This window comes from Gracilinanus agilis, chromosome 1 (assembly GCF_016433145.1).
Source record: "Gracilinanus agilis isolate LMUSP501 chromosome 1, AgileGrace, whole genome shotgun sequence".
In the NCBI taxonomy this organism is placed as follows: domain Eukaryota; kingdom Metazoa; phylum Chordata; class Mammalia; order Didelphimorphia; family Didelphidae; genus Gracilinanus; species Gracilinanus agilis.
In genome coordinates this window covers 2,815,727-2,827,789 of record NC_058130.1, presented here as the reverse complement: position 1 = coordinate 2,827,789, position 12,063 = coordinate 2,815,727, and the positions used below count along the sequence as shown (strand labels likewise).

The window sequence follows — 12,063 nt, the reverse complement described above, 5'->3', positions numbered from 1 at the left end:
GAAAGGAAGAAAGGAAGAAAGAAAGAAAGAAAGAAAGAAAGAAAGAAAGAAGGAAGGAAGGAAGGAAGGAGGGAGGGAAGGAAGGAAGGAGGGAAGGAAGGAAGGAGGGAAGGAAGGAAGGAAGACAATTCCATGACCTTGGTAGAGGTTGACTAAACCCTTTCTAGCCCCATGATCCTCCCCAGCAAGGGGAGAGTCGAAGAGAAGACATCTCCCCACCCCAACCCTCCCATGCCAGAAAGAAAGCCCGTGACCTTTAACCTCACCTTGGTGTCATCCCTCCATGGGAAAATAATACAAGAAATATTGAAGACAAGGGAGAGCCCAGCTTAGCAGAGAGGTCAGCTTTGGGTATCTCTGAGACCGGGTAGCTGAGTGACTGGGGAAAGTTCTCTAGTGTCCTCTGTGCACCAGGCAGCTCTCTTTGGATGAAGGCAGTTTCCACAGAGGAAGTCCCCTCCCTGACAAATTCCCGGGATGAGATTTAGGGTTGGGGGGAGGGGGGGAGCTGGGAGAGGTCACTGGTTCCTCCAGCCTGGTAGAGCCTCAGGGCTTGGCAGGACCTCCAGCGTCTGCTGGTCCCACCATACTGAGGGTCTCGGCTCTCAAGGTCTTTCCTTCTTCACCACTGTGTGGGAATGGGAGAGGGCACAGGACTGAGATGGGGGAGGGGAGTTCTGAACCTCCCGGAGGGGGAGTGGGGACAGCAGGAAGGGGAGAGGCTAGGCCAGGGAGGAGGGGCGAAGGGAAACCCTTGGGAGGGCCTGGATAGGAATGAGGGCCCGGGCTCTTTAGGTTCTGCCCCACATCTCAGTGGAGCAGATTTCAAAGTGGAGGCACCTGGCGACCAACAGATCCAGCTTCTTCTTTCATGGGGAGAACATGGGGCTTGGGGGGGGCACTTACCCAGGGCCACAGTCAGAGGCTAAATCAAAATTCTAAGTCAAGGCCTTTGACCCTGAGTCAGGGCCGAGTCCAACCCACGGTTGGGGTGAGGAGCAGCCCTGTGGTTGTCCCCCTACTCTGACGACCAGAGCAGCCAGCTGGAGCCTTCAGGCAGCCGGACCCCAAGCCAGGCAGGATGGCCTGTAACAGCAGGTTCTGTTGGCCCAGCAGCTGACCTACTGCTTGAACTCGGATCTCCCCAGCCTCAGCCCCACCTCCAGGCAGGGGGTTCAGAGAACAGAGATGAGGGAACGGAGGCCTGGGAGTGGCCATACGGGGGTCGGCCCCCACCCCGCTGTGGCCTGACCTCAGCCCGACGCTCTTTCCATGAACCGCGTCGTCTCTCCCCAGTGAGGGAGTCTCCAGGCAGCCTCGGAGCCACCGTTCTTGACCACGAGCCCCACCAGCCAGCCTCAGCTTTCCCTGCCTTCCATGTCTACGGCAGAGGGAGAGGCGGCCTCCCTTGTCCCTGCCCAAGGAAAGCTCTTCAGAGGAGGTGAGGCTACCGTGTAGACTGGGAGCCAAGCAGGATGTCCCCCCAAGCTCTGTCCTGGGCCTCCCCTCCTCCTCCTCAGCAGCTCCCATAGGTCCCAGGATCCTCTCTATGGAGCTGGGCCTCCAGCCCTCCCCCTTCTCTCTAGCCATACAGTCCAGCATCCCCAACTAAAGGTTTGGGGCTTATCTCAAATGCGACATATCTGAACGGGAACTCAGTATCTTTTCCCACAAGCCCTGCGTGCTTCAGAGCTTCCCACTACCATACCTGGTCCTCAGCCATCCTGACTTTTCACCCTTCCTCATCCCCGACCGTCTTCGAGGCAGCTAGGGGACATCACAGTGGACCTGGAATCAGGAAGGCTTGAGTTCAAGTCCAGCCTCAGATGTTCTGGCTGTGCGGCCCCGGGGAAGTCATCCTACTTCTGTTTGCCTCAGTTTCCTTATCTGCAAAATGGGGATAATAACAGTTCCTACCCTCCAGGGTTGTTGTGAAGATCAAATGAGATTGTTTCTGTAAAGTGCTTTGCTCATCTATTGCCAGATCTTGACCTCATCTCTCCCTCTGTACCATGACTCCTCGGCACCTTCTTGCCTTCCCTCCCGCCCCCAGCTACCACTCTCACCCGGACGACTGTCGCTTTCTGCCTCCTCTTTCTCTTCCCAATCCATCCTCCACACAGCTGCCAAAGTGGTCTTCCCGAAGGAAAAGTCTAACCATGCCACTGCTGCTCCAGGATCTCACGTGGCGGCTCCCTGTCCACTCGACAATCAAATTGGAAGTCCTCAGATGGGCATCATGGGAAGCCGGCCCTCCACCCCATCCCAGCTTATCACAGCCGTACGAACGTTACCATGACTTGATGGTTCACCCAGAATCCTTTTCTGTGAGTAAAGAGCAACCTGAGAACGTGGTGGGTAACATAAATTTTAATTCCATAAACGTATAAGTAGAACCCACATGTGTCCACAGAATAAGGCCAATGAACACTCAGAGAAGATCGATAACAACGCCACAGAAAGGAACCCTTTGGGGGTTAAGAAAGAGAAAACCTGTACATACACCCAGCTAAGAAAATAAAAGCGAGTGAGCGACCCTCTTCTCTCTAACTGACTCGCAGTCTGTGGGCGGCTTCACCCTGCCATGTGTCTGAGGGTCACAGCTCCATTGACCATGGCTATTCGTTTTCCTCCATCTCACTGATTTCCCATTTCCACAGCCAGTCCTTGGCCAGATTCAGCATCCCAGAACCCCTGCTCTCCCTCCAGAGCCTTCCCGGCCAGATGTGGGCGCACCATTGGATAGCTTTCCATTTTGCCCACTCTGGCTGGTCAGAAAAATGGAGGATCTGTCCTCAGAAGGTAGAGTGAGTTGATGAGCAATGGCAGGCCAGTGGCTATGGCCAAGAACTATGAAGTCCTTTTGAAATGCCTCCTCCTTCCCAGGAACAGAACCTCAGGATTTCCTGGCCCTCGCCAACCTGCCTGGGGCAGTGGAGCCCTGCTCTGTTGAGAATTTCTGGGGCAGAGCATCTGGTCTGTCCTAACTTCTGACAGTTCTCATCTCCAAGCTCAGGTCTCTTAGCTCCATTCCATGGGACACTGTCTGATCTGGCTTGGCGGAAGAACACTGGTCTGCCAAACTAGTAAAAGATCCTTAGGAGAAAGCTCAAGGCAAGGGCATGGGAAAGGGAGAATAATCTTGACCTTCATCAGGTGTGTCTGAGTTGTTGCTTATAAAATCGTCTAAATGTTCCCTTTAAAAGAGCTCCACCCCTTTTGGAGAGGAGCAGCCATCATGGGATAGCAGAGTTAGAACACTCCTGGCTGCTATCCATTGGACCTTACCCAGAGTCAGAACCAGGTGGGTGATGGGATTATCCCCACCCTCCGCCCCTGCCCCAGTAAAGAAGGACTGAGAAAAGTAGCAAGGTCATCTGGCCCAGGATCCCACTTAATTCTATTCCTTACCTTATCCCTAAGAAAGCTGGGAGAAAGCCTAGCCAGGTTCACCAAAGCCGCTAAGCGTACCACTCACTGCCTCCCCATTCCTATTTTATGGAGGAAATATAGGAGTTCAATGTTGACTTTGTCGAGGGAGGTGCAGCTATCCCTTCAGGCTCCTTCTCAGTGTTCTACACAAGAGGCTGAGGGTAGGCCCAAAGACTGCACCATTGGAAATGAAGGTACACGGTGTGGGGTCAAAGTATCCACCGCATCTCATTTCTGAAGCCCTGCTACATGCGCCCTGCCTAGGAGGTCCACATCAGGGGCCATAGCAGGAATCACATTTCTGGCCACATTTGCCCCAGGGGAGCCCCATCAGGATTCTGGAAAGGGCTTCGCCCTCTCTGTGACAAATCAAGATTTGTTACACATAGCCTGTGGTCCCCCCGAAACGGTCTGTCTTCTATTCTGTGTGTGCCCACGGCCCTTGAGCTCATGTTACCTTGCTCCGTACTGGCCATGGCCCAAGCCCAGAATGCTCTTTCCTCTGCCCCCTTCCTCCCAGGATCCCTTGGTCCCTCCAAAGCTCAGCTCCAAGACCCCTTCCACACCCGCCCTCATCCCCCTCTTGTCTTCTAACTCCTCCCTCAACCACTGGCTGCCTTGACTTCACTAGGCATGTTAGTGGGAGCCGATACCTACGTGACGTTGTTTCCCCTGATAGAACATATCATTTCTGTGTGTGTCCCAACGCCTGTCCTTTGATCACTACTCACTAACTGAAGCAATATCTACGGTGGAGAGAAGAAATGAAGACCTCTCCCCTCCTGGGCCTCTGCCTGCCCCCTGAAGAGGAGGCAGCTTTGTTGGGTGCCAGCGGGAGCACCCACTCCATCCCAAGCCAGGCTCCTCCCGCTCTGCAGTTCCCTGACCGGAAATACCCAGGTATGAGGCACTCCCAGGAGGCCCCCATGGAAACGTCCAAATTCCCTGTGAGAGGAGGGAAAAGGAGGACCAAGACTGGGGGACAAGAGGGGATTCTCTCCCATTAGCCCCTGAGCTGGGCACGTCAGGCGGGGAGGGCATGGAGAGCTGGTCCCCGGTGGGGAGAGGCGTCAGATGGAGAGCAGAGTGGGGACAAGGCCTGGGGATCCTGGGTCACAGCAGGGAGGAGGAGGGACTAAAAAGACAAGTGTGGTCGGCCTCCTTCCTAATGGATTCTGCCCCAGTCCTAGGGATGCTGTCACCGAGGCCAGAGGCCACTGACCGTTTCCAACGCAGACCGCGGCTCCCAAGGTGTGCCTGTACAGGTGGGCTCGGAGCTCACCAGTCACAGGGCCACGGAGGGGCAAAGTCCACTCCTGGGGACTGTGATCAACACATCCAGGACCTTTACCGCCCCCTTCTTTATCTTTAGGCCTGGAGGATCCCAACCTTCCCAGAACTCTCAGGGTGGAAATGACCCAGATTCTGGGGGAGCGAGGCCCTGTAGAAAGATCCGAGGGCCCAGGGCCTAGAAATCAGGGGAGCGCCAAGAGAAAGAAGCATTTATGTATCACTTACTGTGGGCCAGGCACTGTGCTAGATGCTTATTATCTCATTTGAGATTCATAACAACCCTGAGAAGTAGGTGCTGTCATTATCCCCATTTTATAGTTGAGAAGCTAAGGCCCACAGAGTTAGGTGACTTATGCAGGGTCACACAGCTAGGAAGTGTCCAAGGCCAAATTTGAACTCAGGTATTCCTGACTCCAGCCTGTGTCAAGTATTTGAAGAGTTCTTGGGGGGAAGAGAAGTTAGACCTATTCTGCTTGGTATTCCGCTGCCTCAGAAAGGTCCCTCCACCATGCTTAACTGCCTCTAATCAAGAGAGATCAGAGTTCAAGTCTTGGCTCAGAAGGGTATCATCTCTGGAAGCCTGGCCAAGTTATTTAGCCACTTCTAGCCTCGGTTCCCTCATCTGTAAAATGGGAATTACTCGTAGAACCTCAGTGGAAAGTGTTTCATTGCTCTCTAGGCACACTAGCTGGACACAGGCGTTAGTAGCAAGAGAACTCCTTGAGATGTAAATATTTCTGGCATTGCTTTCAGGCCCTGTAACCATGGGGTGGGGGCATAGTAAGCCTGGGGTGGGCATAGGCCTGGGGCTCCTCTATTCTGCTCCTCTCCTGTTGGGTGGGGAAGATGGCATGTGCCAGGCCTGGTCCCTGCCCCTGCCTGGTAGGAAGTAGGACTAGAAGGCCCTGAGGTGCCCACATCCCTGGGCACGGGAGAGCCCCTGCTTGTCTCTTGAGGGCCTGGCCCTCTCTCCTAGCTGGGAGGGCAAAGTCTAGGCCCAGTTTAAAGTTTAAGGAGGGAGGCGTGATCCCTAGTACACACTGCCCACCCCTGTACCCACCCACACCCACTGTTTCCTCTCTCTCCTTGGGATCAGAGAGGTCTCAGTGTTCTTGCCAATCCCCAGGTGGCAGGGCCAAGCCGTAGGGGGCCTGGACTGAGCTGGAGCTGGCAGTGGGTGCTGGTGGTACCTGGGGGCCTAGGTGAGCCTGGTGCCCGCATCCCAAGAAAGGCTGGACCCCAGGGTGAGGCTCTGGAGGATCATCAGGCCCGCAGGCAGCCCAGATCCCCAGAAACCTGCAGGGCTAATGATTGTCTTGTCCTGCCAGCTGGTGAGGAGAGAAGACGTTCCCTGAATTCCAGGGGCCGAATTCACTCAGGTTGAAACATCTTTGAGGACGTACCGTTCAATTCCTTTCAACAGCTAGTAAGCCCTTGCTGTGTGCCTGGCTCAGTGCCAGCTCTGAGGAGGCAAAGAAAAAGAAGGCCTATGCCCAGCAGTGCAGTAGCCCCCTCGTCACAGTGAAATGAGCTGGGCATCTGGAGCCAAGTTGGTGCCATGCTGTGCCTGGCACTGGGCTACACGCTGAGGGAACAGAGGAAAGCTGAAGAGCATCTCTGCCCTCAGTAGATTAAGACCCTTCCTCAATTCTGAAGCCTAGAACCAAAGTCGGACCCATAGATATGCTCTGACTGGGGGCCAAGAGATCTTTCATGAGATTGACCCCCTAAGCAGGGGGCTTCATCCAGAGCTTTTGAAGCTGTACATTTGCTGTTTAACTTGGGCAGAAGACCTGCCACGTGTCCCTATTTGCCTTCCTCTTTGTAGAGTTGGCCCCTCAGCTTCCCTTTTTTAAAAAAAAGAAGCATTTATTAATTTATTTTTCCACGGTTACATGATTCATGTTCTCTCCTTCTCTTCTCTCCCACCTCCCGGAACTGACAGGCAATTCCACTGGGTTATACATGTATTATTACTCAAAACCCATTTCCATGTTATTCATTTTTGTAATAAAGTGATCTTTTAAAACCCAAACCCCCAGTCCTATCCCCATCAAACCACGTGATGGATCCTATGTTTTTCTTCTGTGTTTCTGCTCCCACAGTTCTTTCTCTGGATGTGGAGAGCTTCTTTCTCATAAGTCCCTCAGGATTGTCCTGGGTCATTGCGTTACTGCTAGTAGCAAAGTCAGTTACATTCGATCGTGCTACAATGTATCCGCCTGTGTGTACAATGTTCTTCTGGTTCTGCTCCTTTCACTCTGCATCAATTCTTGGAGTTCCCAGTTTTTTGCCACCATCAAGAGCCCAGCTATGAATGTTTTTGTATGTCTTTTTCTCTATTATCTCTTTGGGGTACAAACCTAGCAGTGGTATGGCTGGATCAAAGGGCAGGCAGTCTTTTATAGCCCTTTGGGCATAGTTCCAAATTGCCCTCCAGAATGGTTGGACCAATTCACAACTCCACCAGCAATGTATTAGTGTCCCCATTTTGCCACGTCCCCTCCAACATTCATTATTTTCCTTTACTGTCATATTGGCCAATTTTCTAGGTGTGAGGCAGTACCTCAGAGTTGTTTTGATTTGCATTTCTCTAATTAGGAGGAATTGAGATCGCTTTTTCATGTGATTATTGATAGTTTTGTTTTCTTCATCTGAAAACTGTCTGTTCACATCCTTTGACCATTTGTTGATTGGGGAATGGCTTGATTCTTATACATTTGACTTAGTTCCTTATATATTTGAGGAAAGAGGCCTTTTTCAGAGAAATTTGTCATAAAAGGTTTTTTTCCCAATTTGTTGCTTCCTTTCTAATTTTGGTTGCATTGGTTTTGTTTATACAAAACCTTTTTAATTTAATGTAATCAAAATTATTCATTTATAATGTTCTCTGTGTCTTGCTTGGTCTTAAATTCCTTCCTTTCCCATAGGCCTGACAGGTATACTATGTTCTATGTTCTATGTTCTCCTAAGTTATTTATGATTTCATTCTTTATATTCAAGTCTTTCACCCATTTTGAATTTATCTTGGTGTGGGGTGTGAGATGTCGAGCGAAACCTAATCTCTCCCACACTGTGTTCCAAAGTTCTCCGCAGTTTGTCCAATGGTGGGTTCTTATCCCCAAAGCTGGGCTCTTTGGGCCTATGGAACAGTAGGCTTCTGAGGCCATTTACCCTGAGTCTACTCCACTGCTTCTCTTCCACTATTCCACTATTCCTCAGCTTCTCTTGATGCAAATCCAGGCTCTGCTGCTGCCTCTCTCTTCTCCCTTCCCACACCCTCGACCCCTTGTCTGCCTGGTAGCTGTTTGCTGCTTTGTGGCAGCCTGAAATTGGATAAAAGGTCTGTCTATTCATGCCCACCTCCAAGTCATTGCAACAAGTGTTGACAGTGGCTGGACTTGGCCTGGGCCTGGGGGGTGGGTCTGCCTGAGTGCGGAGGAGGCAGGAGATGAGAAAAACAAGCTGGTCCCCCAACGCTGCTGAATAGTCAGGGCTGATCAGCATGCTATGCCTATGCAGATGCCTTCCTGGGTGCCCAGCAAGCCCAGGAGGACCAGACGCTCCTCGGGAACCAGAAGCAGCCTGGCCTGGCGGTGGCTGCCCCACCTTCACTGCTGAGGACCATGCCTGTCAAACCCTGGGGCTTCTGGATTCTCTGCTTCTTCAGGCTTGTGGCCAGTGTAAGTAGCCTGCCTTGGTGGTGCCTCAGCTCCGGGCATGCCTGGTACTGACTGGCTGGGCTCTAGGCTCTAGAAAAGGAGGAGAAAGCCAGGAGAGGAAGAAGTCCCTCTCTCTCCTTGGGTGCCAATCGCTCTGCCGTTAAGCCCTGGGTTAGAGTGAGGTCCCGGAGCCCAGTGACCCCCATCTGAGGGTGTGCTAGCTGGGCAGGGGACTCACACCCCAATTCTATTTATATCAGGCAAATGACTGTACCTAATCCCAAAGAGTTGATTATTAATGGATAAACAGGGCCTGAGTGTCAGCCTCCAGGGTAGGTCAGATGGTTTTGGGTTCTGGCCAGCCATTAATCAAAGGGAACCCAAGCATCCAGGTGGGCCACTTAACTCTGTTGCTGGTTTTGGCCGAAACTGAGAAGCCCCACGGTTTGGTTGGGGGACCTGGGGGAAGAAAGATCCTGTTCCAGGGGTCTGGATGGGGGCCGGGGCAGGAGCAGAGCCATGGCCAGGGCCAGGACAAGAGCCCCCTGGTGATGCCCTGCCTCCTCGGGAGATGAGGGCCCAGACACATTGAGCCACGCTGGGGGAGGAGGGGACAATCAGACAGAGATCATGGAGACCCAAGAACAAGCTGGAAGGACTCCAAGCTTTCTCTGGGCCAGCCGTGCTTCCCGGGCCAATGGGACCTCGCTGGACTTTGTGTCTCCCCATGTTTTCAGACAACGCCCGAGAGAGCTGGTGCCAAGCCCTCCTCAAGGCAGGAGGAAAGAGTTGCCCTTTGTATTAGGGTGCTGGGCACGAGATAGCCAAGAGGCTGCCGGTGACTTGGTCCAGCTCGCGCACCAGAGGATGGCTGGGGGGGGGGGGGGGAGGGGGGTGGCGGAAAGGAGGAGAGAGGCCAGGACGGCAAGTGGTTGATTGGGGGAATTAAGTGGACCTCCCGGCCTCCATCCTGGGATGCAATGCTGGATCTAGCCCGGGTCCCTTTCTACTAAAGGGTGGGGCTCGTCCAATTTCTGTCTTGTGAGAAAACTGTATTCCATTGTGGGAATTGGGAGGAAACCTGATCGTTGTTGGAACCCAGCCTCATGTGGAGGGGGAGCCAGAGCCCCTGGACCTGCTCCTTAGGGACCCTCCGCCAAGGACCCGGGGAAGGCTGGCTAGAACTGCAGGCGCTCCTCAAACTGATGGAAGGCCTTTTCCCATCGTCCATCTGGGGCGGCCTCATCTCTTCCGAGCAGGCGGGGCCCAGACTGATCGATCGGTGGTTGTTGCCACTTTTCTGTGATGGTCGATGAACGCTGGGTGGGGGTGGGGGACGCCTCTTTCACTCCCTCCATCCCAAACTGGCCAATCCCTCCTCTCTCCTCCACCTCGAATCCGATTGCCTACGGTTGCTCGGCTTCCTTTTCATCGGTTGGCCTTCTTTGGGTGTTTTTTTTTAATGTATAAAACTCCGTTTGCCTGCATTCGGGGTCCAGCCTAGGCGGCGGAAGGGCCTGCTCCCTCCAGTTAGCCAAGAGCACGGAGCACCCCAAAAATGAGACGCTCCCAATTTCCAAGCGCGACTCTGTTCCTCAGGCATTTCCTCTTTTCCCCAGCACAGGATGGAGGCCTGAGCTTAGGAGAAGGCGGGTGGGGGGTGGAGGGCTCTCCCGGCTCTACTTTCTTGCTTCTTTGGTTCTCAAGGGCTGGCCATTTGGATCTCCCCAACGCATCACTGCAAAGAGTTTGGGCAGTTCCGGTGTGGCCCCAGGAACAGGGCAGTTTCAGGAAGCTGGTCCTCACGTGGGCCTGGCCTGGCCCTGGAAGGCTGGTCTCCTTTGGAGCAAGAAGGCTTCTCTTCAGCCTGGGGATGGGAGGGAGGCCCCTCTGAGTCTCCGGGACAAAGAGAGCATGTGCAGAGGAACACTGCTCCCTTCCCTGAGTCTTACTCTATGCCAGACGCCACAGAGGAGGGGGCAAGGGCGGGGGAGAAGGGCTCCCAGGATGCCTGGAGAGATGAGATGCCCATGTGGGAAACCTAAAAGGTGGCAGTCAGGGTGGGCTCCCAGGCAAGGTGCTCAGCCTCCCTTGGCCTTGGTCTCCTCCTCATCCGTGCAATGAAGGGTTGGACTTAATGGTCCCAAAGGTGCTTTCTGGCTCATGACCATGACCATGTAATGGAACAAGGGTAGGATGGAGTTGGGGCAACCAAGGAAGACTTCCTGTGGGAGGAGACCTTGAATAGAGCCTTGAATCGTGGGTAGGGGGTGGATAATAGGGGACGAAACGAGGATGGCATTCCAGGGATGCATGCCAGGAACAAATCGTGGCTAAGGGCAGCGTTGTGCAGAGCTCCGGCTGGGCAAGGAAAGCAGCCTCATTGGAGCAGAAAGACGGGGAACTCCATGACCATTCAAAAGCCACTTCCTTTGGTGCCCCGAGGAGGCTCCATGTGCCAGGCCAGCCCCCCCACTTCTGTTCCCCAGCAACTGGGTGCCACAGTCCTCGGCAGAGCGTCCATGTGGGTAGGCTGCCCTCTGTGCGACCCGGGGCCCAGATGGGATGATTTTCCCTATTCATGCTTTGGCTGGGCGGCAGCTGAGGTGAGGGCGGTGGGGACAGACGGATCACCCGTTCTGGGGGCTGAAATCACCTTATTTTGTTCCTTCCCTGAGCACAGAGCTAAGAGGGCACATTATGCCAATAATAATGCCAATAAGCACCAGCACCAGGCACCAAACATGCTTTGCAGAAGGGAAGAGGAGGGGAGAGGCCGAACCCATTGGCAGGCGCTTTCTTCTCCAGGGAGCCCTCTTGGGTTGACCAGGTCAGCACTTGGACAGCTCCAGGACTTTGTCGCTCTTCTCAGACCTCTCTCTAGCCTGGAACGTAGAAGCCCAGATTGGGACGTGGCCTCTCAGGGGAAACTGGGGGACTCGGAACAGCTTCGGGGCTTGAGTGAGGGAGGAGGCCTGCTGTGGGCTTGTGGGAGCCGGTCAGGAAGGTACCCTGGACCAGCGCAGCAAAAGAGGAAACCCAAAGGGAGAAGGAGGGGAAGGGGCAGCCCTACAGCAGGCAGGAAAGACCAAAGCCTGAGAGAAATGGATGGAGTCAGATACACGGTCGGTTGGTCCCTTGACACCCCCCGTTGGGACGCCAAGACATTTGCCAGCATTCATAACCCCCGCCACTGCGCTCCCACCTGTCTCGGCCTTTGGTTAGTGGTGCTCCAGGAAAAGCCCAGGTGGGGGCTGCCCTCCCTCACCGCTCGGGTTTGCTCTATCAGCGGCCTCATGGGCAGCATCGGGGTGTCCTGCCCGGGGAGTCTGACACTGGGATACCCTCCTGCCTCCTGCGGGGGAGCACAGGACAGGGAAAAGCATGGCCCGTGGGCTTAGGGGACCAGAGTTGCAATTAATCACTCAACCTACCATTCTTAAGCACCTACTATGTGCTGGGCAGCACTCACTGTGCCAGGGGCTACGGATACAAGCACTACAAATGAAACAATCCCCATTTTCTAGGGGGGGGGTCAGGAAAAGGTGCTTTCTTCCTTTCTTTCTTTCTTTCTTTCTTTCTTTCTTCCTTCCTTCCTTCCTTCCTTCCTTCCTTCCTTCCTTCCTTCCTTCCTTCCTTCCTTCCTTTCTTTCTTTCTTCCTTCCTTCCTTCCTTC

At 53.9% G+C, this 12,063-nt stretch overlaps 1 protein-coding gene across 1 annotated transcript in view; it reads left to right on the top strand.

Moving 5' to 3' along the window:
• Positions 1–4,196: 4,196 nt before the first annotated feature.
• GHRHR (growth hormone releasing hormone receptor) overlaps positions 4,197–12,063 on the top strand; it is a 53,308-nt gene continuing 45,441 nt past the window's right edge. The window contains exons 1-2 of the mRNA XM_044661346.1: positions 4,197–4,332; positions 8,248–8,412. Of these exons, the coding sequence (XP_044517281.1) occupies positions 4,197–4,332; positions 8,248–8,412 (301 nt within the window). The remainder of the gene's footprint in view (positions 4,333–8,247; positions 8,413–12,063) is intronic.